This window comes from Lagopus muta, chromosome 11, assembly GCF_023343835.1.
Source record: "Lagopus muta isolate bLagMut1 chromosome 11, bLagMut1 primary, whole genome shotgun sequence".
Taxonomy (NCBI): domain Eukaryota; kingdom Metazoa; phylum Chordata; class Aves; order Galliformes; family Phasianidae; genus Lagopus; species Lagopus muta.
This window is the reverse complement of record NC_064443.1, coordinates 7,038,325-7,065,266: the sequence shown is the minus strand read 5'-3', so window position 1 is coordinate 7,065,266 and position 26,942 is coordinate 7,038,325. Positions and strand designations below refer to the sequence as shown.

Genomic DNA, 26,942 nt, shown 5'->3' with positions numbered 1-26,942 from the left:
CTGCCAATCAGTACATTATTCAGAAAATTTTTATTTCAAAATTCTGCAGGCATAAGAAAGCACTATAAAAGCACAATGAAAGCTTTCTTTGCTAGACCCTCATTATCTCACTTAAATCAACAGAAATTGCATGACAAAGAATGCAGGCAAGTAATAGAGTGCTCAGAAGGTAATTCCTACTTTGGTTTCAGAGAGAAATGACAAGGACAGGAGTAATAGCAGCCATATCTACACTTCTGTCATTTTATGTCCATTATCTAAAGCCATTAAGGTATAAAATATACAAACTCTTATTATTTTTAAAATTGACATTTATCCTCCTGTACAGTTTATCAAATTTTAATGCTGAATTTTATGTTGGGGAAAAAGCCTATGCACGTGTTTCTCCTTTCCCGGCAGAGATTTCTTTTGGCACAGTTAAGATTTATGCATTTGGACTGCCTTAGTTTGTGCTGAAAAAGCAGACAGAGCAAATTTCATCTAATATGTTGACTATAGGACAGCATGGCAGCTCTTTCAAAGCTATTAAAATACCTAATGAAATTGCATGGTGATGCTAGTCAAATAGAATCAGATCCAGAAGTGATTCCATATCCATCTTGAGTTACATATGAGAATCAACTTTCCAGTAGGCTTTTCTCTTAAGTATTAGTTAGATAAATGGATTCACTCTTGTTTCCTTACTTACGTGCATGGTGTTTTCTCTTGGGTTTTGCATTGTTGTTTTTTTAACAAAGAGAGCAAAAACAAATTGTGTGTTACTGAAGGGCAATAATTCCATGAAGATGACAAGTGATGGCAACATACAAAGTAATTTACACCTCAAAACATCTGGGTTTGAGCTAGAACTTAAATCGCAGTGTGATATTTTAGTTATTTCATAAGATGTAGTCCCTTTTTTTTCATATTTTTTATGCACACAGTGCTAATATTTGACCTAACCAGATTTAGCTTCCAATAGTGAGCATTTTTTGAGTTAATGGAAAGATTTTTAGTTATCATGTATTTAGGACAGAGCCAAAGATAGAGGTCATGTTAATTAGACTGCTCCAGGCTTACTGTAGCTCCATGGTCATTTGACAAAAGAGAAGAGGTCTATTCAAGAGAGCCTGGCAAGAGAACAGAGCTTTTATCTCCGATAGCCTCCATACCTACACACCAAGCTTTCCCTTCAGGCACAGAGGCCAATCTGTTGAGAATGACCTAACCTGATGAAGGATCTATTTATATACAAATTTTAGTCCTCAATGAAAATTTCTTTCTGGCCCATGCAACTGGCCTGAATACAATCTTCTCAGTAATTTTTTTCCTATCTCAGAATCAAATAGTTATAAATTGGTTATTAACACATTCAGAATACTTCCCCATATTTAATAATGCTTTACCACAAATTCCTTTACTTTGCATCTTTTCCCTTAATGCAGTGGCATGAGTTAGAAGCAGAACACTCTTGAACTCCAGGGCTTTTTCAATTACACAGAACTTGATACAGTTTGAACTTCGATACCAAGTTCTTTGCAAGCCAGCCACAATCTACAAGGTTACATGGAATAACGTTCTCCATAGGCTGTATCAATTTTAAAAGATTAGCAAAAATCTGCAATACTGGAAATTCCCTTTTTCAATAATCACTTTCCAGGGGACATTCAACTCTCCACTCTTTGGTAACTTGCACAAGGCTTGAGCAGTAACTTGTCAGAGGAGGGAAACCAACTCTCAAGAGTTTCTTGACACAGCAACAGGCAAGGCAACTAAGGAACATATGTCTTGTCAAATTGTTTGGCAGAACACAGAAATCCCTATGAACTTCCAGTGTATAGCTGATGGTGCAGTACAGCCTACACCAGTGAAAACTTTTGATTTTATACTGAGTTCTTCTCTCTTCTCAGTCAGTGCTCTTACTCCAGAGGAATAAATGTCAAGCTCAGGCCCTTACACACAGCCAAACAGATCTATATCTACTTCACTGTAAAGAAGACTATAAAACCTTTTTACAATAGAATACGAGTTACTTACCCTACTACTACTATTACAAAATCCAATAAATTCCATCCATTTCTAACGTACGCATTGGGGTGTAATAATAATCCATATGCTATAATCTTCAAAAATGTTTCAACTGTAAAAATTATCAGGAAGGCATATTCTACTTTTTCCTGTAAAAGACAAAGAAAAAGTACAATGAAAGACAATGCAATTTAACAGCTCTTTTACTATTTAAAATTCACAGTAAGAGGGTAAGTCGTATTGATCTGGATTAAGGAGAAACAGTACTTCCTGTCAGTTTATTTTATGGACTTTAATTGCATAGCATTTAATGTTAGCTGTACTGACAAAGTCGTAATTACACAACAGCACGAGAATTTTCCTTTTTTGGCATTGCATGAGAAAAAAAGTCTCCAATTCGGCAAACATTAAAATACTCTGCCTTTGCTTAAGCAAATAGTCCCATCCAGATCAATAGGATTCATTAAAACCAGAAAATGGTGTAGAATAGGATCCTTGAAATATCATTAAAAGGTATGCAGAGTTATACTAACTGAACTGTTCTCTACATCAGCTTTTAATTACAACGCACAGAATTCTGTTTATTAAAGGAGTTTGAGACAGAGTCATAGTGCACTAATGAGCTTTGAAAAGTTATGAGAGTGGTCTTAATTTAATTCCGCAGTCATCTTGACATGGAAGTTTATATTGACTTATTCTTCCTTGTATATCACGAGATTTGCTTTAAGTCATCCTAATATGCTTGAAGAAATGTTCATTTCATATACCATCACCCTGTATCATTGAAGGTCCGATTTACATCTGTTTCAATACTTTTTTAAAAGCACTACTATTACACTGTATCTTCATTTTGCCAGAATTCATATTTTAAACCAACATAAATATTGAATCTCTTTTCATAAGTAATGGATAATAATTTTTTGTGTCTTCTTCTTTGTCTCCTGAAAGCACATTTGATTTGGATAAGCTGTAAAAATCGCAGCTATCAGAACAGATCAATTAACACCTTTATTCTTTTTACCTTCAGAAATCATCATTTCATTGCTTTGTATAATACTTGCTTTCTTATCTGACATTATGCAAATATTAGAGCCATGAATACAAGACACAGAATGATTCATTTTTTTTTAAACTTCTTCAGGCACTTACGGATGTTGTTCACTGTTATCATACACAGCGTTAATTACACGGACTGTAATTGCTCGGTAAAGATTACAGTCAGAAAACAAGGATTACAGAGCTTCACCAAGGCAGTTTCACCTCAGCTACATTGTTTTGCATGAGTTCTTCTGCCCCAGTGACAGTGATGGACATTCTTTTCCTCCCCATCATATTCTCCTGCTATTTTTCCTAACACCAATTTCAAAATTGCCCCTTCCACTTACTAATTTTGCACTGATAAACTGGAACAATTACATGGTAACAAGATTCAAGTGAGGTCAGAGAGTTATAAATGTATGTGAACGAATAGCCATTACATTTCTTTGATCAGAGAGCACAACGAAGGTTACAGTAACATTAATTATGATGATCCTGAGAACCAAAACTGCTGAAATCCAGCCAAACTCTACCATGTATACATTCCATAATAACAGCTATTTCAGTCTCCCTATATACAAGTCTCTAACTTGTGTAAAGGAAGATAAATAATTTAAGACAACATAAGGAAGACAAAAATATTAGGTTGGCATTTGCTATAGGCAAAATACATATCAGTAACCAGAACAGTAAAAGAAAACGTGAAACAAAAGAGAGGAACCTTCATATATATGCAAATGTCAACAACTCGTTAACATGAAAGGAAAGCAGAACTGTCTTGACATGAGCCAGCAGTGTGTTCCTGCAGCCCAGAAGGTCAACAGTATCCTGGGCCTCATCAACAGAGGGGTGGCAGCAGGGAGAGAGGGGACTGTCACCTTCATGACTGCCCTCATGAGACCACACGAGACGAAGTCCACCTGTAGGTCCCCCAGCACAAGAAGGATGTGGAGATGTCAGAGTGAGCCAGAGGAGGGCTATAAGGTTGACTGAAGAGCTGGAGCACTTCTCCTATGAAAAAAGGTTGAGGGAGGTGGGTTTGTTCAGGTGGGAGAAGAAAAGGATCCCCAGAGATCTCGTGGTGGCTTTCTGGTATTTGAAGGGAGTTTACAAGCACGTTGGGGACTTTTAACACAAGCTGATAGTGATAGGACAAGGGGAAATGGTTTCAAACTAAAAGAGGAGAGAGTTAGGTAAGATATCAGGAATTTTTTAATGCAGGATGAGGCACTGGCACAGGCTGCCAGTACCAGTTATGGATGCCCCATCTCTGGAGCAGTTCAAGGCCAGGTTGTATGGAGCCCTGGGCAGTCTGATCTGATAGGTGGCAACCAGCCCACTGCAGGAGGGTGATGATCTAGATGTTTGAGGTCCCTTCCAACTCAAGCAATTCTATGATACTGTGATCAGATTTCTGGGCCATTATGCCCACTGGGATGTTACTACAGGCAAAGATGTAATATAATCCCCCCTTAATCCTACCAGACTCTTTTCTAAAAAGCATCTTTGCCCCTTCCTGTTCATCTTCACAGAAAGTTTTAATGATCTACAGCTATTTGGGCTAGGCACCAACCCCTGTCCCAGAGTAACTTGCTTAATGGTAAGATACTCCTGCTGTTCATTTGAATGCTACAGTCCATATCCAACTCTACCCTACTATTTAACCTCCATCTTTCAAAATGCATTGGTCTTGTTCCTGTCAATTTTCTTTCTTTCCTGAGGAAGCAGGGCTGTTTCCTATTTCTTAATTAGTACTGCAAACATCCCATTCAAAAAATACATGATCTGGAGCAAGCATTTTTTAAATCCAGTGGTGATAGCTCTTACTGTCACAAGCTTTTTACTTCTGGTTAACAGATCAGGGAGAAAAATGATACACAGTTTCAATGCAGTTATAGTGAAGTTGTACCTTTCAAGCAAGACTGAAAATAATAATCTAATTATAGTAAGAACAAGCATTTGGGAGCAGTCAAGACATGAGGAAATCACATTTTAGCACCATTATGAACCACTTTTATTATCAATGCATAGAATTTGGGGAATATACATTTTTGGGATTCACTATTTTCCAATTTTTCAAATCTTACTCTAACCTGTAGGCCTAAAGATGATTTTTTTTTAATTATTTTTTTTTAATAAGCACTATTTTCCAAGCATGCTCTCCTTGGTCTACAATCAACATAATGGGATCCTACTCCTCCTATCCTGCCTTCTTTTGGAAAAACGCTCTAATGAAAGACGTGGTTTAGTGGGCATGGTGGTGATGGCTGACTATTCCAACCTTAACAATTCTACAGTTCTATGAAAAATACAAGCAGTGTGTGACAAAGATAAGCACTGGGTACTGGCCCATTGAAGATCAGTACCAGTTGGCATTAATTAAAAAGAAGACAGACATTAGGATGGCTATTTCAAAGCAAGCTAGAACTCTGGATGGGTAATAACACAGCTGGTAAATTTGCTTTTATGAGACATTATGGTAAGTTTTCATTGTTAGTCATTTTGGTTTTACTGTTTCAGATTTGCTATATCAATCTCATGCAATGTATACAGAATAGAGAGAAGTGCTAGAAAAGGGATAGACAATCCTAACATGAAGAATGAAAAATAAATATACACTGGCACTTACACTGGCATTCTGTTCCCTAAATTCACAAGAGAGCTCCACATAATGCTAAACTAGCGGGGATCAAGGCAACAGGCCACACAGCTGCACAGCAGGTGAGTTCTGCATTCAGAGCATTCTGAATTGCAGAGCATGAAGCAATCTGAGAAAGCTCTGCATGTGAAAGCAAAGGGACTTTAAGAAAACTTGACAGCTGGACCAACAGAAACCTCATGAATTTCAAAAAGGAGAAATGTAAAGTTCTGTACCTCGGCTAGAATAATCCCACACGTCAAGACAGGTTGAGAAAATCACACTGGGAACCACGTTAAATGTGCTAGTTTTAAATAAGACAAATTGCATACTGAGCTACATTAGAAATTCCTGAGCACAGCCAGGAAACTGTAGGAGATTACTATCCCAACTCCCCATGCTGCTGAGGCTGTGCAACAACTGCAGTTTGGGGCCCCTTATTTCACAAAGAACACTGATAAAGTGCAAATTCCAGCAAAAGAAAGATCATTTCTCCATCAAAAAGAAGGCTTGTAAGTGTTTAACAGTGGACAATAACTACTTGAAGGGGAGTTACAAAGATGATGAAGCCATATACAAAGTAGCAGGAGATGGTAAATAATGGGAAAAGAATTTCAAACTTGGAGATTGTGGCTAAGAGAGACTTCTCTACCAATAAGGCAATGTAACACCCAAAGAGGTGGCTTCATGGCAAGAAGTTTTGAAGATGCAGCTATATAACACAGCACAGCTGATCTAACTGCATACTGGCAACTGTCCTGCTAAGAGCTGCAGTTCTAGATAATCCCCAGAAGTTCTTCCCAGTTCATACTTCTATTATTTTAATCTATTCCAAATAATTCTTACATGAGCACAAAGAAAGGTACAGGTAGAACTGGGACAAGTTTGACTACCTACATCCACTCCATATGTAAAAGCCCCTGCAGTTTGCATAGTGTTGAACAACATGGGAGAGTTTTCCTGCAGTTCTTGGGAGAAATGCACGCCCCAGTTACAGGGTTTGCCCCAAGATACGTATATTCATAATGGATACAAGACAGAACCAGAGATGATGCCAGTAACTGAGTCAGTGGCACAAAGGAAGGATGCTTTTTAACAGAATAGCCAGTGGGCATTTCAAGAGAAACAACTGGAAAAACTTGAGAAAATATAAGGAAATCTTTAGTATACATCTACTACTACAGAACTCTATTATTCTCAACACTATGTTTCTTTCCTCCTTTTTCCTTCTTCTCTTTTCATTTTTCCTCCCTTCCTCCACACTCTTGCACACTCACTCCATTTTTTTTTTTTTCCTTTTCTTAGAATACACTTTGTATCTTCCACAGTGGCCAGAGGAGAGATTTGGCCCAGTATTTAACAATAGTACCCAAAGTACGGGCTGTGCTTTGCTTACACTCTGTGTTTCAGTAAGTGGGCAGCCAATAGATGTTCTAACACAAAGCTGACAACCTGGTCGCCCTCAGGAAGGTATTGGCAATCCCTCTTTGCATACCTGTAACCTTCTGCCCATCCATAGGGACATCAGTCCTTCCTCTGCAGCTAGACACATCTATGGCCACACATCACCAGGCACACCCAAGTTTAACTATCCCATTTTCAGCATTATTGGAAGGGCTGAAGGAGTAGTTTTGCTATGCAGAACTAAGGCAGCAAGTGATGATTTAAGGATCCAGACAGAAGGTTGCAGTTTTAAAAGAGGAACACATTTCCTATTTTTCTCCATAGCGAGAAAACATCCATGCACATTTTTATTTTACTCATATTATTTGGGATCTTTAAGTGAATAATTTATTCCTTTAAAAATGGAAGTAGGAACGCTAAGACATAAGACAATTGAACTTAAATAAGGACATACATATGCCTGAGTCCCTGAAGAACATCTGCATTGAAAAGACCATTTCCTTCTAGAAACCATACAGATTAAATTAAAAATTATACATAATTATGAACATCTACTACAGCATTTATTCTGTACAGCCTCACAAAAGTAGCAGATGAAGAAGTGATAGCTGTAAATCTTGAGATGACAAGAAGCACCAAAATCTGGCTGTTTCTAAGGATCTGTGATGCTGCACAGATTAACAGTTCACAGATTTACTTCCACACAGAGCCAGGCCCTCTCTCTTTACCGCAGGCTGATTCCTGCAAGGCTGTCTCACACTTTTGTTAATGTTGCTCAAATCCACTAAGGCTCAGTAACGTTTTTAAGAAGTTGTGATGCAATTACAACACTGATTACTTCCATTGCCCTTCTCGTCATGCAAGGGGCCAACAAGCTCCATGCTAAGATCAATCATTTAGTACAAAATAAAGGCTACCCATATCCACTGAGTTTCAGGGAAGTTGTTGGAACATTTTCTCAGCAAAGAAATGTGTTTGCTTTTTTATTTTAAGCAAATCAGCTTAGCAGAAACCCTGTTGCTCAGGAAGAATTTTTTTTCCCACCCTTGCCAGATGGTGTACATTAGTCATAATTTATTATCTTCATATTTTCAGAATCTCTGAAAGAAACAGGCAAAGCTACCGCTACATAATTTAACACGACGCGCTGAAACTCAGCACATCACAAGAAAACTGCTTAAAAATAAAGTCAGTGGTTTGCAAGAACGTTAACATATCATGTTACACAATTAAGAGATTTCTCATATTAATTCCTATTCCCTGGACATTGAAAATTTCATAAGTCTTAACTTTGGAAACATTTCTGCACCCATAGTAACATGCATCTACCAGAATAAAAACTTATCAAATGAACTGACTCAATGTAAGTAAAGCAACTCAGCTGATCCATACAGAAAGCAGAAAATCTTTTTTCTTTATCTGGGGATTAATAATCCATTTGCTATTAATTAAGCTGTACGATCGATACGTTGACAACATACAAAGCCATTCACGCTTTTGACAAACAGCCATTTTTCCAAATTCTGCCATAGGAAAACAGAGCATTTATAAGAAGGCATAAAAGTAACCGTCCAGAATTTCTTAACACAATACTTTCATTTTTTACTTAAAATATCTGGTTTCCCCTTAAAACTATCTGTAAGCTGTACCACACTAAAAATTGAAAAACAAATAAATAAATGAAGTTTACTCCCATGTGCAGGAGATGTCTTTTCTCTGATATACAAAATGCTGTATCAGTTTCCCAAAATGGAAAATGAAAGAACAAAAGTAAAATCTGTGTACTGGCCAACAGAGAAAAACTCTGCTAAAACTAAAGCTTTCCTTGTCTGTAATATTTAAGTAGATGAAATGATGCGCTTCCCACTTTAGATGTGGAAATTACCTCCCCCTAATTAGAAGAATTAGAATTCTGTATCACTCAAGAACTGACTGGTAACTAGTGGGTTAATTATATCTTCATCTCTGTAATGGCAAGCAAGAGAGGGAGGGCTTGAAAAACAATTTTTAAGGATTTGCATTCTGATCAATCCAATTAAACTGTGCTGTGTCTTCCTGACCAGTCCTGGCTTACCCAAGGGAATGCAACTATCACACTTAACTATGTCAGATGTCTGAATTCGTACTCTTGTTAAGTACAGCTTCTACTTTGACAGAGGAGTTCAGCAGCAAGTAATTAAAAAAATAAATAAATGGAACTTCAGAAAATGTAATTAATTAATTATCCATAATTACACTTGTTTAATACAGAGAGGAACCAGTAGGCATTGTTTTCAAGGGCACATGATGCTCCATTCACACAGGACCATTTCATGTTTATGTGTGACCAGCAATGGTTCCTGACCTTAAATCACTCCCAGGACAGCCTCAACCTCTCACATCTCAGAAGTACAAAGGTTTAAACAGACCTCAGGTTTTCTGAGGCCTAGGATTCTTATGTGAAACAGGATTTGGCTTGTGCAGCCAGCATACCCTAATTGAGTAGTAGTTGTCTTCCTTATGCAGTAACTCCTGGATATTTCTATGTAGAAGGCACTCCATATAGAAATATATGCTTAAAAAAAGCCTTTTATAAAGGTGTGGAAAAATGACCTGAGATTTTTTTTCCACAATTCACAAGGCAGTAGTGGAAAAAGTACTGAGGTGGCTAATTCACTTCTGAATATTAATCTGCAATATGTTTTTATGCATTCAGAAGTTTACCTAGAGAAATCTGAGAATACATTTCCTAACCTTTATGATACTACCCAGTGGTCAGAATCCAAGTAAATTCTTTAATTTACATAAACTACTACTACAAATATAAGAAATTTAGCTTCTGCCACAGTTGCAAAAGTCTGTAGGAATAAAACTGAAATGAAGCAGAACCCAGGGCAACTCTGTGCAGGAACTTGGCATAAACCTGAGAAATATCTCAAGCCTTTGAAGGCACTTCATAGGAACAATCGTAACACCAGAGATCCACACGGTTTGAGGCTCTTACTGCTGAAACGTCTGATAGCAAGGTTGATATTTAAGAGTCAATACCAAATGCAAATTCTATATTTAGGAGGTACTGCTGACAGTAAGTAGTTGCTGTAAGCATTTTTAAACCAATTTTATATAAATCTGAAGGGGTTCATGTTCCTAATAGCACTACCAAATGACAAATCTCACTCACAGCATTAACACTGTTTCCAAAAAGAACACAAAACACTTTCATCTCATCTGAACTGTGAATTCACTATCTTTCAGTACAGCCACAATTAGCAGTTACCCTCTTTAATCTCAAGCAGGCACGCACGCTTGTAAGAAAAGTGCATAATAGGACATCTCAGAAATACTGGGTACAGCAGGTGAAGAAAATGGATGTGTAAGCTATATGCTGAAATGTAATTAAGTTCAAGTGTAAGTTTCTTCAACTCGCTTTTCAACCAATGTCATCTGAAGCAGCATTTGAATAACTTATGCCACCAAGACATTATCTCAATTTTCAAAGACAGTTTTGGGTAGCACAAATGCCCATGCTTTCAGCTGACAGATTCTGGCAGCCACAGATAGATGACTAAACAGATCATGTTTAATTACTTTTTTTCCATTATTTCCTGTAGACACTTCCCCTAAATGCGCTGTAAATCTATGTTTCTCTCTTGAGTGTGATCACTACCCATACATATAACTATGTTTTTTCCACTTCACCTTGTGGAATTACAGAGACAGAGTTACACACCTCAGTTCTATCAACTATCCTCAGTACAGTCAGAAAAATGCATCCAGATGGCAAATTTTCCTACTGATATCAGGCATCTGCATTGGCCCACTCTATTTTTGTACACCGCACAAAGTTTCTGTGCATTCTGTATGTTACTGCACAGCATTGCCACTCCTTTAAATAATCTTGTAAATACAGTTTCTCTAATTCATCTTGTTCTAAAGGAACAAGGTAAACGGCATGATTTTGTAAAAATGCTCCTAGCTGACTAAATCCAATGGACCTACCAGTTTACCATCTACTGAAAAATTATCAAAAAAGGAACTCTTAAGAAAAAAAAGCATTTAATGCTGAAAAGGAAAATTTGAGTTGTTCTGAGTAGAGTATTTGGGAATTTGAAACAATCAGCCAGCAAGAATTGTATTGTTGTAAGGTGTAAATTGCAAGCTGTATAGCTGCTAAGTAGTGATGTGGAAGATTCAACCACTAAATCCAACTTAAAATTGAACACCATGTGCCAAAGAATCTGAAATGCACAAGAGAAAGCAGGTCAAGCAAGCAATAAAGCATATAACTGGAATACAATCCAAATTACTTGAGTATATTTCTGCTGTCCTCTTATTTAATTGATGATATTCAAGAAATTAAGCAAAGTAAGGAAAATCAGTGAAGTAAGGATATAGAAGAGAATACGCATGCATTCTGCCAAATGTTCTGAGAGTAGTCACAAGTCTTTTTTTTTTTTAATGCTTAACTCATTTTTCTTCAATAGGTAAGTACCAGAATACTCAATGAAAAAATAAGAAAGAAAAAAAAAAGGAAAAGTGAGTTAAAAAAAAATACTAATTAAATCAAGGTAAACTATAACGGTTGCATTGCTGGAGTATTTTATTTCATTCCCAATACTGAAGTAAACTAATGACTATCCAAAAAGGTCACATGACATTGTCTTCAACCAATTCTACTTGCATATTGTCTCTAATGGTCTCTTCCCTAATTTTCACAGTGGAAAGCAGCGCTCCCCAGATGCGCTTCAACAAGCATGTGACCTACTGTCAGCACCTTCATTTATCTTATCTGGAAAATTAAAAAAGCAAATAACTTGAGGCTTTTTTTTCATAAGCAAGCAGTAGGACATTATTACTTTTATGAACATTGAAGGAAGATGATTTGAATTTCAAATATTGTATCTAAATCCCAAATCCTCACAGTATCTGGATGGAGCCTAAGCCTACATGCAGAAATATTTCAAGGAATGATAGTTCACTGTTTACCATCTTTTCCCTTTGTTGTCCTTCTCAGTTTCTTTTCCCCTCCCCAACAAGAATCTTCAAGGACCTCTGTCCACAAGATGCATTTTGTTTTCCTTTTCTCTTCCCTCTGCATGATTTGAAACTAAGTGGAGGAATAAAGCAGGAGAGACCACAGAATCAATTATTTAAAAATCAGGTAGAAAGTACTCCAGGATTTGAGATACTGGGATAATACTGTTAAGAAATTTGATAAGATAAAGGAACACTGATTTTGGTTTTGTTTCTTAGTTAATGTTTCCTAACATCAGACCATCACTAAAGTTTCATACAAAACATACTGAATACAACAATGTGGATATGATACTTGTATAATGAGGAGTATGGTAGGTAAACAACATACAAGCTTCATTGCAAAAAATTGGCTTTCTGGCAATGACACTATGTGCTCTATAATCTCTTAGGAATTATTTTTCTTCTAGAAAAAATTTAAACAATTAGATATCCATTAATTCATGTATATTTGTTAGTAGACAATATGCATTACTGCACTATAAAAATAATTGTCATACTAAGTCTGGGAAGACCACTTATGAGCAGACAGTATGCCAGAACACTGGAAATCTAACTATAAAAATGTCAACAGCAACAATGCTAATAAGGTAAACTTTGAACTGTAGGAGAGGGCAGCACAGAATAGTCCTTGCAGACACTGTCCAGAACAAAGATGTGAAGAACAAAAAAACAATTTATCCAAACTGACAGACGAATGATCTGCAACACCCACAACAATGTGAAAGTACAACTTTACCCTGGATTGTCTCAGTTTGCTGAACAAGTTGTTTCTGAACAGAATGGTATTTTCCTGCAGCAACATTAGGCAGGGCAATTCCCATTTTGTGTGGAAAGTAATTAAGTATTTGGGTAACAATGAAAGGAGAGACCTCTATAATTCTTTCAAATGGAACAGAAGGTTCAATGAACACAAGAACTGCATATTTTGAATGAATCATACTTGTGAGGGTCAGATTGTTCTGGCTGTTTCATAATCAGGAAAATAGAGATTTCCAGAAATACCATGGTTGATAGGGGAATTGCCATCCTCTGCCATAATGCTGCTCAGTGGAAATCCTGTGCTCCCTAAAGTAGCAGGAAAATAGGCTGTACATATTTTGCAACTGTACAACACAAGGAAAAGGGTTAAGATGTGGAAGTTCCCTGTATACTTTAAGGAGCTCAAAGGGAAAAAAAAAAAAAAAAAAAAAACCAGGACATCTAACTCATCAATTTGTACTCAGTTCAGTTCACAAACAGGATCAGAGTGACAAACACATTTCCATTTCAGCCTTGCTCAGGTAGGGATATTGGTCCACTCTTCTGAAAACTCATTTTAAAATTAAACATTACAATAGCTAGGTTCTGATAAATGGTGAAGACTTACTCTTTAAACTGTATGTCTCAATAGAAAAATGTTAGATATAATGTATATATATATATATATATAATATAGATTTCTCTTGATAGAAAAACAGAAATAACAGTAAATGCACTATTTTAGAAAGAAGTAAACACCAGGAATGTTAGCTACAGTCATTGCTAAAATACCAGGAATACTCAAAGCAATAAAAAATAAACTGAAATAAATTCAATAAAGTTGAAAAAAGTATTTATTTGTTCTTCATTTGTTATCTAATTCACCTTCCAATCCAAATAAAAAAGATTTCTGATGTAATAGATCCCAAATATTCTTTTCAAACTACTCAAAGGCAGTATAGTAGACTTGGTATAAAATAACTACACAATTTCCTGTAATCTGCAGATCAAACTTCGGTGATAAAAACCTTCAACTTCTGATAGAAAGGAAAATATGCATCTGCCTGCCCTGAAGCCAAATTTCTTTCTTCTCTACAGATGAATCAGTTTTCCTTCTATCCTTTGGAATGCTACTAGCATTAGTTAGTGCCTCTCCAGTGACTACTGCAATTACAGCTCCAGATTCTGCAGATGACTATGCTTATTTGATTTTTTTTAATTATCTAGCTAGCCTTAATATTAAAGGCAGTAAGCAGTGCTCAGAAAATCTCAAACACTTCTAAGAGTATCCTTGCAATTTCAAGGCTCAAAAGAATTCCTTCCTTTCTTACCTATGCCATTTGGCAGCCCAGGAGATGTACTTAGGTTTTGAGTTTCTTATTTCATTTTCCACTTATCCACACTGAACAGTCTTTACCAGAAAGATAATGTTCTGGTTTTTATTATTCTCATCTCAACTCCACCTAAGCCTCTTTTTTTTTTCTTTCATTCTTTTCTTTTCTTTTTTCTTATTTTGGAGATCAGTTTTGATTTCCATTTTTCATTTGGAGATTGGTTTTGATTTCCTCTATCTTGTAACAAGACATTAGTAACTGCTCTGACAGTTTCCAGTTCACTGTCACTATAAGAGAGATTCACCATACCAACACTTGCTTTTTCCCCCTCTGATGTAAAGTGTCACAGTCCGTGCAACTTTCTGCCATCCATTCACAGCAAAATAGACCCTAACACACATTTACAGTTATGATCTCAAAAGTAACTACATGGAATAAGAGTTGTTAAAATTTTCAACCTTTCCCCCCTAGGAAATTGTATTTATGTCTGCCAAAACCACTCCCAAGTAGGTGAGGGAAACCTACTGGTTTTACTGATACAAATCACAGTTCATTTGAATTCTATGCACAGAAATCCAACAATACCCATTTGCTCAAGATGTTCATATGCAGTCAGTCCTGTATTTTCCATATTTTCTGGTACTTCAGCACTTGTAAAAATATAAATGTTTTCATTAGGAATTCCCTCTAAGCTCGGCTAATTTATTCTCCTACATTCTATGCAAACATGCTCACAAATTCATATTAGACATTATGTGTTTATATCTCTATGACAGAACCTGATGGTTCTAGGAACGACTCAGCCTACATGGCCCACATCTAGAGACTCCATCCAGACTTTGCATTTTGCTGAGGAAAGAGGAAGAGTTGGTAGCTGGTGTGTACATCCAAAAAATCAAAATCTATGCATTACAACTAAAAGTGGGCAGATACCATTAGTTGATTTAAGTTTAGTCTTAGAGAATTAATTACATGAAAACAAAAGAAAGGAAATTAGAAGGAGCTGACTGCTATTTTAAGAATACACAAACTGAAACATAGTGATGATTAAGCATGTTATGACACCTTATGGGGCTGTGTTGAGCTATAGCTAGAAGTTTGATGTTTTAAAGCTTCTGTTTGGTTTGATGGCATAAAATACCATTATCCATTGGAAACCAAGCAAGAGAACTACTGAATTATTAATACTGTTCATCGCCTTCAAGTGAAACAAAGAAATCATATTGTAAGCCTAGGGTGTCACCTGTTAACCCAAAAAATGATATCCATTCTTTGTGCTGATAGAATATTTGGTTTGAGCCACAAAGTCTTTTTTTATGAGACTTTTTTTTCACCTACTGTAAGTTTTTCATGTTTTCTCTGCTGTATTAAAGTGTTTACAACAGGGGAAAACATCATAACAGCACTGAATTCTTCTGTTATACAAGCATACAAGAAAAATAAGAATCTTCATTACCTCTTATTAAGCTGAGTGTCTAAGTAAGGGTGTTTTACAGTCAGAAAAGCTAACTGATAATGCCAGAACTCCAACTGTTTCAGGGATTTAGAGAAAGCACTTAACATTTTATAATTCTGTTTTAAGTTTTAGTAAGTATAACAACTAAGATGCAAATATTTGCTTCTTAATGGCCTAGAAAAATGCTGAGATAAAGAAATAAGGTTATACTACATATTGATCGTTGAAATAGCTATTTGACACATTTAAAAGCATTTTCACAAGCCAGTAGTACAATACACAATGACCAGTGTCATCATTGGAAAAATAGGTTTGAAACAGTTAACACAGGATGAAGACAAATTTGCTCTGTACGGCCTTAAATCAGACTCACTTTAGTTCAGACAAATACCATTTTCTCTTTTTCTAATGGGCAATTTTACATAGCAAGCTTTTTGGGACCTAATTCTGCAGCAAAACCCAATGCACTGAATTTGGAAGGAGCTGAGGGTCTTCGCAGAAAAGACACCCAATATTCTGCACGATCAAGTCCTCAAACAGGAACAAAACACTTTAATTAAAGCTATTTCTTTAGCTCAGTGTTATTTCTAACTTATGAATTGCCAAAGGCATTGCTTTACTCATGTTTCAATGGAATACTTAGCACAGCGTGAAATAGATGGCATCTCCTCTGTAGCAAAAGTGAAAGGTTGACTTCAGCCTAGGGCATCTTTTATTCTCTGTGAAAGCTCAGAGGTATAAACTGAAGCATGATAATTAAACCTTGAAGAAAAACGTAGTGACGTTATAACAACAGTTTTCATGGAATGTGGTATATTCTGCAGTGATATCTTTAGTTTTCAAGATTAACTTGATAATTTTATTAATTTTAAATGCAACATATTCAATGGAACATGCTGATTGCCAGTAAATCTTACTTAAAACCCCATGTAAAGGTGAAGGTTACTATTGACAAAAGGTTGATATTTAATCTAATTCTTTTTCTTCAATAATTTTCAGTATTTATGTTTATTATACACACCATATTGAAGAGGCAGTTTTCATATTCTCCAGCACCCAAGGCAATGAAAATAACCAATGATGTAACAGAAGCGCGTAAAACCTGAGGCAGCAATACATCACCACCAAAATCTGGTCTTGTTTAAGTGAGGTACACATTTGCACTCAAAAGTTTTGCTGTTTTTTCCTTTGGTAAAAGCTATCAAGGCAGCAATCTCCTACGGAGGTGTGTCAGAACTAATGCAGCTGAATGTAGTTCAGCGTAATTGAAAGTAATTCGTGCTGTCACATTTACTGTAACGAGAGGTCACATCTCGAGGGCCATAAATGTTGTTCACATTAATCGTAACTGACACCTTCCTCCTCCTTCAGGGAAATTCAGCCATATTACATGGCTTAGTTCACATTCTTTTTAGGCATCTGAACTTCTTGATGTTTTCTGGGAGGAGGGAAGGTTGCCATTTGGTTTGAGGGGAAACTGATTTTTTGGTTTGTTTAGAAAAATAAGTAACAAATTGTGCCTTGTACGTTAACGGAGTCATCTCATGCAGCAGAACATAATAAATACAACTGTATCATTCTTAAAAAATCCCGCAGATTACTCAAAATTACAATATAAAATTGTGTGTGGTGGGAGCATAAACAGTCCCTAAATTACATACACATACTGTGTTCAAAAGCAATAATGAAGAATGCAACATACTACACAGCCATACCAAGTGATCTGCATGCATTAACCTTTTACTACTAATGAAAGACAGTACAATTTTGGAATCCTAAGGTCACACAGTAAGCAATACATTCATTTTTGAGCATTAAAATCTGTATCAAGCATGTCTGGGATCAGCACCTTGGCATACTTCAATCCCAGTATTTATATTCTGATACCATTTCCTTTCTGAAACATTAACTACGCCCTTTTTTACAGCACATCAGACTAACCTTTTGGTTTCCCATTTGACAGTGCTACGTGATTGGAAAAAGTTCTTGAAAGCACAGACTACATGTACCCCATGTATAATTAATACAGTTTACAGAAAGTGACAAGCTTTTAATCTGTGCACTTAATTTATCCTGGGAACAGAGTTAAACTGTTAAAGATGCCAAAGAAGTAAAAAGGGCATGCAGAAATGTACTGGAAATAGTAGGATGTGCTTGCTGATCACAGAATAACCTTCATTTTTTTCGTTTTGTTTTTGTAACAGCATATGGTAAATAGCTGAGAATATAATAAAGAACTTTTCCCCTCCAGTATTTGTTATTCATTAATAATTACTGGTAACATTCTACAGTACTGTTTGGTAGATTTCTGTTGCTATTTTTATAAGGGGGGGGGTTGTTGTCGTTGCTGTTGTTTTACAACATTTGATATATTTCACTGTAGCAGAAACTCCAAGCAATAAGACAACACCATTTAATTTTCGTGAGATGTACTGAAATTGTCTCATTTTCTAAATAGCAGCTGCTGTAGAACTAAAAAATATTCCTATGACCGCAGCAGAAAACTTGTGCTGAAAGACACGGTCCTGCTGTCTTCAATAAAAAATGGACTCCCCCCAGCTCGAAACAAACAAACAAACAAACCACTATGATTTCAATTGAAATGAGAAGGCCTTATTACAGTTATTCTCGTTATTTTCGATTAATCTCATCTATCCTTATGCTTTTACCACCACGAGACACTTCCAAAATAATCTACATTTTGCTCTGAAATGTGTAAGCACTTCACACTGCCTATTTCCACTATCACATATTTCTAGGGGGCAGTATCTACAGTACTCTGTAAGAAAGATCTTGTTGTACCAAAAACAGAATTAACATGAACAGAAATCTGCTTCTAAGAGGCACTTTTGTCTGCATATCTCACTTAATTCCTATTTTCACAGGTTGCCTTTAAATCTCTGTCTACATTGCCAAGATATTTTCCTTTAGGAAAAGAGCTAAAGAACTATAGTGAAACGAAGAGGGCTGCTCTGAAAGTAGTGCTTCCTAATTTATTATGTTTATTATTCCTCCATGATAAAAAGAATGGCAGCCATTGACATTCATCAACATTTATGGAGACACAGCAGTGGATGTGAGCTCAGTGAGGGGTGAGTGGCTGGTTGCAGCAGCAACAGTGGGTCACCTGTGCTGATGCACATGTTTATGAGCACAGCATGCAGGCTCTTGTTCACCACTGATGAAAAATGTGCAGCCAATGGTGGTGACTGCGCTGAAAAACAGTGTTTTGTATCTGAGAATCTGCTTCCTCAAATAATGTTATTGTGCTCTTTATATCAGTTGTGGAAATCAGCAGGAGGCATTACTTTTGGAGAGACCTCTGTATATTCCAACAAATCATCATTGCTATTTCTATCTCATTAGTACATAACATATATGTAATTAAATACTAACTAATGTGATTTTTACTTTACAAAGACCATCCTTATTGTTTTATTAAATTTAAGCCAAGAAGTAAAAAACGCATTTGGACAATAAAAAGCTTGGTATTATTGAAGAGACTACAGCTATTTGAACCAGGTGATTTAGTAGCTTAGTACTCTGAGTAATTCAGCAAGCCAGCATTCATCAGTTCCAAAGGCTCTGCTGAGTAGCAAAGCCATCACCAGTTAACAGTCCTTAGTAATTAATATCGGTGCTATAACTAAGTATTTTATATGCTTGCAGATGTTCTAAAGCTTATTTTTGTTCAATAGTAGTAAAAAAGAAATAAGAAGTCTAGTACCTTATTGCACTTCAGGATGGAACAAGAGATACTTTATTAACATGTTGATAAACTCATCAGATTTGCCCATCTTCTGTTTTATTTCTTGATCCTTCATTCAACTCTCTCCCAGCACAGCTGGCAGCATTTAGATATGTGAAGTTGTCCCACTTTGGGGGCCCACTCTTCCAAACCTAAAAGTCTTCTTCACTCCTTCTGGAAGTTCACTCCTGTAGTTCACCCCACTGGTGCCTTAGAAAGCTCTCTACTTTCTAATATAATTTTACTCACAGCCAGTAGATCACCAACTGTTCCTGAGCTGACATTATAGTTTAGCTTAAGCAGCTTTTCTCTCTCTTCCTCATATTTCCCCCATGAAATTCTCTCTCATTCTTCCATTTTCCCAACTGAAAAATGTCAAACTGTTACAGTTCAATCTTCCTTCCAAAATCATCCTATTATCTTTTCTCTGCACCTACTTATCGGAATTAATTGATCCACAAGAGGAGGATGAATTTTCCCTCCATCAGAAAGCAATTTTGACAATTCAGAGTATGTTCATAAACCTGTTATGTAATTTAAAAACATACATTTATTTACACGTCTCTATTTCAGTGAATACCTCTAAGCTGCCTGCCTTCAAATCCTTGCTTTATGGATAAAATTGTCCCCACTTGAACTCTATCAAAGAATCAGCACTAGAATTTTCAATCACATTCGATCAATATTTCTTACCCTATTATTTGTGAAACAACAGGTTTACACTTCTGCTGGAGCACCTTAACTGTTTTTCCTCTCCATGCAAACATACAGAGCTTCACAACACTTCACCTGTGGGTGTCCTGTGTGGGTGTCCTTAAAACATATGTGAATTTTCTTAGAAAAGGATTATTCTGTTCACTTAGCCTGAAGCTGTCTTTTCCCATGTTACATAAGCCTTGATGATGTCTGCACTGTTGTGTAGACATCACGTCTGGAGTTAGACAACAGTCTTTTTTAAGTCAAAAGGAGGAGGATTGAATCCAGGACTTGGAAAGCATCCAGTGACACTTGGTAGTAATAATGCTTTGTTTAGACAAGAGATGTTGGACAAACGCAAAGCTTTCTTACTGCTGTTGCAAAATATGGTTAGATCAGATATTCTGGCAACATCCTTGTCAGTTAGAGACTGTGGTAGCAATAAGAAAAGCACTAAGAAGTTAGCCAGGCAATCAGCCCCTCGAATTATAGAAAAATTCCACATTTCTGTAAAAAAACAGAATGACTTTATTACATTTTCTGCATTAGATACTGATACAGACATTTTAAATGCTATCATTTGTGGGCTTTCTATCAACTGAATGAGAGTATCCTTTTATTACAGCTTGTTTTCCCAAAAGATTATAGAAGAACTACAGACAGGGCCATAGGGCCATGCTGATACTACTTAGCCAAACCAAGAGAAGATAATTTGAAAATTAGACTATAGGTTATTGAAAATATTACCTCACCTCTAACAACCAAGAACACTGCAGGATTCAATGTTTTATGCCTCAGTTAGGTTTCAGTTCATTACATAAGCAAGTGCAGCATAAACATGTTTGCAAGTGACAGGATTAACTGCCAAAGAGCAGCGTTCAGATGCCATCCATTCTCCCCTCCAGAAAAGCATATGGATCTCAAGAAAAGCCCAAGCTAGGATAACACAGCTGAGCTGCCAGGTAACCCAGAGCATTTTCCAGACCCAAACTGGCAGCCTCACACCAGCTGCTGGCTGTGTAGAACATTTTGTTAAAAGGCCTGAGAAAGTGCATGTCAGGTAAAGCCTGGAGATAGGCAGCAAAACATTACTGCACTGATGGCACAGCATTAGCACTGAAATTCATTAGATACACTGTGCTGTCTTCAAGACAGCAGCTGATACCAAGCTTGCTTATCACCCTGTGTGTGAAATTCACAAATTCAACAAAAAAAAAATCCATGAAAAGTAAGCTGTAAGTGCAGCAAGGAAAGAAAATGCACCATACATACTTACATGCACTGCATTCTCCCATTCTAACATTACTGTGTTTGCTCCCAAATAGAGAGGACAGACTTTGCATTCGCTTTGCTCTTTATTACTTCAGATTGTCTAGCAAAACAGATATTCTACCTCTAAACTACTGCTAAGCATTAATCATGTGTAAGTTACTCTGAAAGTAAATTACAACAGATGCAAAGAGCACAATAACATTATTTGACAAACACTACAAAACACTACTTTTCAGCAGTCACCACCTTTAGTTGTGCATTTCACCAGCAATGGGCAACAGGCTGCATGGCACACTTGTAAACATCCGCACCAGCAAAGGCATCTCTGATGTCACTGCTGAAAAGCGCCACCTGCCACTTCACTATGCCAACATGCACTGTTTGGTCTCTAGAAATGTTCTTTGCTCCCAAGCTAGCTAGCTTCACATCTCCCCTTTCTATTCTCTAATAAAACCTATGACTGCCTTGCATGCCAGCTATGACAGCTAGACAGTTTGACAGCACAATAAAACCTCATACTGGCTCAAAATAGTCTGATAAATTACAGCTTACTGGCTGCTTATGGTCTCTATCCCAGTATTTAAGAATCATGTGGAGAATACACACTCTCCTCCTACCGCTAGCATATCAAGAGCAGTTATGGAACTAAGCCCTGCAAATTAAAAGCAAGAATCTGGCCTGCGTGAACAAAGTTTGTGTAAGAAATGATCAGCAGAGGACTGATAAACTGTAAATTAAAACTGAAAAGCAAGTTATAACAGTATATAAACTTTCATACACCAATCACTTGTTCAGACTGTTTAGGTTCACAGTGATTTAAAGTGGATTCTTGGATATTCTTCTGTTGCCCACAATAGAATGAACTAGTTCACGTGCAGTTCCTAGCATGTGTGTGGCCACACCATAAACTGCTTAGCTTCAATAGCAAAAAAGTTAATACACACCAACTTTTCCTTTGACTGAACTGGGGATGTTATTTTCTATTAGCCAACATTACTAATATTTGCATATTATAACACATATTAAAACTTATACAGCAAAGTCTGCCCTGAGTTCTAGATTACATGACAGGAATCTTACTGTCCTTATACTCCTGACACTTCAAAAATGTCAGTGTATCAATTTTATGAAAATTCGTTCAAGTTCTATAGACTTTATTCTAGTATCTGTCTTAAATCCCTTGCCCAACCAGATCAAATTCTAAGTAGATAGAGCAAATGATGTACTTGAGGTTCACAATGAAACATCAGACAACCTCTATGAAGCCTGCTGGGATAACATCTTTTTGCAGATAAAGTGCAGACTGCCTGAAACAATAAATTCACTTTCTATAAAGAATGCAGATGGTCAGATACCAGTATGATAAATGTTATACAAACTTCACATGTAAGATGTAAGCGAGCAGCTATTCTGTTCATCTGATATGAAAGACATTTACCATTTAAAGTTAATTTGCAAGAGAATATCTGTTAGTGTGACATCATATGACAAATATTTTACTGTGCTCTTACATTTTTGTCAGTTCTCTTCAATTTAGCAACAGCAGTGCATTTACAAAAAAATAGAAACATCACATCCAAGTACAGCATACAACTACCAAAATGCTGTATGCCCTGCCCCTAATTTCTAGAGATGCCTCAGTATTTTGCCACTTGACAACTGCACTGAATGTTACACTTCTTTTACTGACAGAAGCAATCCCTGAAAGCAAAACTCCAGCAATTTGTTGTTGATCAAACTGTCCAACACCAAAATCCAAATGGAAAACCATTTCCCTGCAAAACTCAAAAGATGTAGAAGAAAGACATGAGTTTTACAGCAGTGTTTCGGGGAAGAGGACTGAAACAGATGTCTTAATTCACTAGTTCAATGAACCATTAGGAATATTCAGAAATATTCTTTAAGATGTTGCAGCTCTTTTAAATACACTTTTGTTATCATGTTAGATAATATTTTGCTATCATTTAGCATATATTTGTTCAAAATCTCAGAAAGCTGCAACTAGAAGGTCTGAGTCGAGAAGTCCCACAATTTGCTAAAATGTATTTGCCTGATCAACCTTGTGGCCTTCTGTGATGGCAAATCTACACCACCAGTGGACAAGGGAAGAGCCACTGATGTCATTTATCTGGACTTCAATAAGGCTTTTGTCACAGAATCCCACAACATTCTTCTCACCAAATTGGAAAGGTATGGATTAGATGGGTGGACTGCTCGATGGATGAGGACGTGGTTATGAGGTCGTACCCAGAGAGCGATGGTCAATGGCTCGATGTCTGGATGGAGATCAGTGACAAGTGGTGAGCCTCAGGGATCAGTACTGGGACCAGTGCTCTTCAGTATCTTCATCAGTGACATCGACAGTGAGATCGAGTGCACCCTCAGCAGTTCATAGCCGACACCAAGCTGTGGGGTGCTGTTGAAACAATCCAGACAGGCTCCAGCAGTGAGCCCAGGAGAACATCCTGAGGTTCAGCAAAGCCAAGTGCAAGGTCTGGCTCCTTGGTCATGGCAACCTCCACTACCAGTATAAGAAGCTGGGGGTGTAAGGATAGAGCTCAGCCCTGCCAAAAAAGACATGGGGGTACTGGTGGATGGCAGCTGGACATGAGCCAGCAGTGTGCCCTCACAGCCCAGAAAGCCATCTGTACCCTGGCCAGCATCAAAAGAAGTACGTCCAGCAGGGCGAGGGAAGTGATCCTGCCCCTCTGCTCTGTGCTGGTGAGACCTCATCTTGAGTACTGTGTCCAGATGTGGAGCCCTCAGTACAGGAGTGACGTGGATCTGTTGGAGTGCTTCCAGAGGAGGGCCACAGAATTGATGCAAGGGATCATATACCACCCGTGCAAAGGTGACTGAGAGAGACTGCTCAACCTGAAGAAGGCTCTGGGGAGAGCAGGCTTCCAGTATATAAAGGGGACTGTAAGAAGGAAGGGGACAGACTCTTTAGCAGGATCTGCTGTGACAGGACAAGGGGAAGTAGTTTCAAACTAAAAGAAGATTTCGATTGGATATAAGGAAGAAGTTTTTTACAATAAGGGTGGTGAGGCACTGGCACAGGTGCCCTGTCCCGAGGTCAGGCTGGAGCAGGTTCTGAACACCTGATGAAGCTGTAGGTGTCCTATTCATTGCAGGGGAGTTGGACTAGATGACCCTCAAGGGTCTCTTCCAACACAAACAATTATATTGTACGACTGTAGGTTGTACAATTCTATGATTCTATTCTTCTCCTAAATTTCTGCTCAAAGAATTCAAAACTGCAATGAGTCTGAAGGCTGACTGTAAGGTCACAGCCATGTCTGTGTTCATTTATCCAGTACTAAAGGTTATGATTCACATCAGACATGTCCATGACGACATATTTCTTCAATTATTCACAGCACATAATGTAGAGTTTATAGAAGTTTTTGACAGCTCCCTAATCCAGCGTAAGACCTAATAGGCCAAAGAGACCACACCTGCCCTGCAGGAAGTCTGTCAATGAAAAGCTGATCTGCTGAAAAAAGATTTAGCAAACCTGAAAGAGCTAAGTGGATTTACATGAGTTCAGAATGCCACACCATGTGCCTATGGCATTTGCATTAGTACTTCCAGCCTCTAAGCCAGACTGAACAGTTTAGTTTTAATGAAGTTTGACCTGAAAGGCTAGGTTTCCCACAGTTCCTTGTTCTAAATACTGCTCTGGTTTTAGGTCCATTCTGCAACCTCTCTGCAGAATAAGGCATGCAAGCAAGTTTTCACCGATTAACCATTTTTTCTCCCAATATATATGCTTATGAAGGCAAAACCATTTCAGCTATAGGAGGAAAACTATTAGGCACACATTGCTGCAGTTAATTAGAAGTTGATGAACTGTGCAGAGGGACAGTGCATTGAAGGATGATAGCAATGCTCAAGCAAACAGTGGAACTGAAAACTGTTCAGCAAGTTAAAACCTTACATATTTTACCTGCCAATTAAAAAAAAAAATGCATGTTTTAGAAGAGTTGAAATAAAAATAATGAAGTGGCACAGGAAGCTAAATGAAGATTTATCATCTAGCAAAAAAAATTCTTACAGTATCAAGAGTCAGAGCCTTTCAATAACTTCAACAGAGGTAGATAAGAAAGCAAAGTTAGCATGATACCAGATTTCTTCTAGCAAGAACTTGAAGAAGAGTCCGCAGAAGTTACCAACAGAGGCAATAAAACTTTAAAATCCAGCAGAAATCATTGTTACCTGATTCCTCATATAACAAAAGCATAGACCTGTTTTGCCTCTCAGCAGACTGAAACGATGACTACTTGAAGCTCAGGGAGGTTTTTAATCTTTAATTTATGGCTACAAAACAGATGTACTCAGCTCACTGAATAAAAGCTTCCACTTTCCTTCAGGATGAAAAGCAGTGCTATTCAATCAATGCAGAGGAAAGAAAATCACCTTTGAATGAAGACATCCCCTTTAATAAATTGCAGCTAATAACTCCAGTCTGTCTTCAAAACACCTCTGATATTCTCTGTTCTTCCTTAGCTGAAACCCTAAGTAAACTTGTCAGAGGAAAACCAGACCACATGAAACAGCCTATAAGCATTTGTAGTGAATACTCAAGCCTTCCTGTCATTCACAGAAGAGCAGAATCTGAAGCTCTGATTGGTCTCCAAAAGAACTTCATATAGGATTTTAAGATGTTCACTTACCTTGGCCCTGATCAAGTAGGATAGTGGTTGAATGGCATCCCATCTGCATTTCTGAAATGGTCAGTACAGAGCATGCAGGGCATCTATTAGCACTGCAACAGTCTGGCAGTGCTTTTCTGTACCGCTTGTTTAAAACTTTCTCCTTACATCTTGTCAGAATTTATATACATAGCTTAAGTTTCCAGCACTAAGACATGTAGGATCAACGCATCAGAGAGGTTTAGGATTAGGAACAAAAAAAATAATAATACAGTCCAAGTGCCACGGGGCCTATCCAGAACTCCTTCAGTCCTATTATTCATAGGTTTTGATGCAAGATGTCCTTAAAGTCAGATTATTCTTAAAATAAACAATATATAATAAACCATTTTTAAAAATGGAATGAATGACGAGTACAAGATTAGCATATGGTTGAATGTTAAAGTGAGGGTGATGCATTAAGGTTACAGAGGATACAAGCAAGGATATAATAATGACTTGCAAAACAGAATGTAAAGAATGAATACAGTTAACAAGTATGTGAGCCTACACAGAACAAAGTTTAGAAAAACTGAGCAAGTCTACCATGATTACAGACAGTAATTCACACTAGGCAAAGAGATGTGATCTAATGCATAATGGGAACAAACTGGATTAGCACCAACTGTACAGCAATGAAATGCCAAGAGCTCACAGAAAGAAAAAGAAAGAAAAAGACTTCTACATTGCTGTCAGAGATTAAGATTCGCCTTGGGACTTTGAAGAGGAATCCAGTTTGTTTCAGTAACTGAAGGGAAAGTGAAATATTAGCAGCTTTACATTTAAAAAAAAAAAATCTACTTTGGATGATGGAAAAAGAACAGTATTTTTAGGAAGTCTTTGTACAGTGCTTTTAAGAGGACATTTTTATAGCCAGGGAAAGAAAAAAAATAAAAAATAA

At 37.2% G+C, this 26,942-nt stretch overlaps 1 protein-coding gene across 14 annotated transcripts in view; it reads right to left on the bottom strand.

Moving 5' to 3' along the window:
- CACNA1D (calcium voltage-gated channel subunit alpha1 D) overlaps positions 1-26,942 on the bottom strand; it is a 166,579-nt gene that overhangs the window by 103,069 nt on the left and 36,568 nt on the right. For all 14 annotated transcript variants that reach the window (XM_048957947.1, XM_048957958.1, XM_048957962.1 and 11 more), the window contains exon 4: positions 2,017-2,156. In XM_048957947.1, the coding sequence (XP_048813904.1) occupies positions 2,017-2,156 (140 nt within the window). The remainder of the gene's footprint in view (positions 1-2,016; positions 2,157-26,942) is intronic.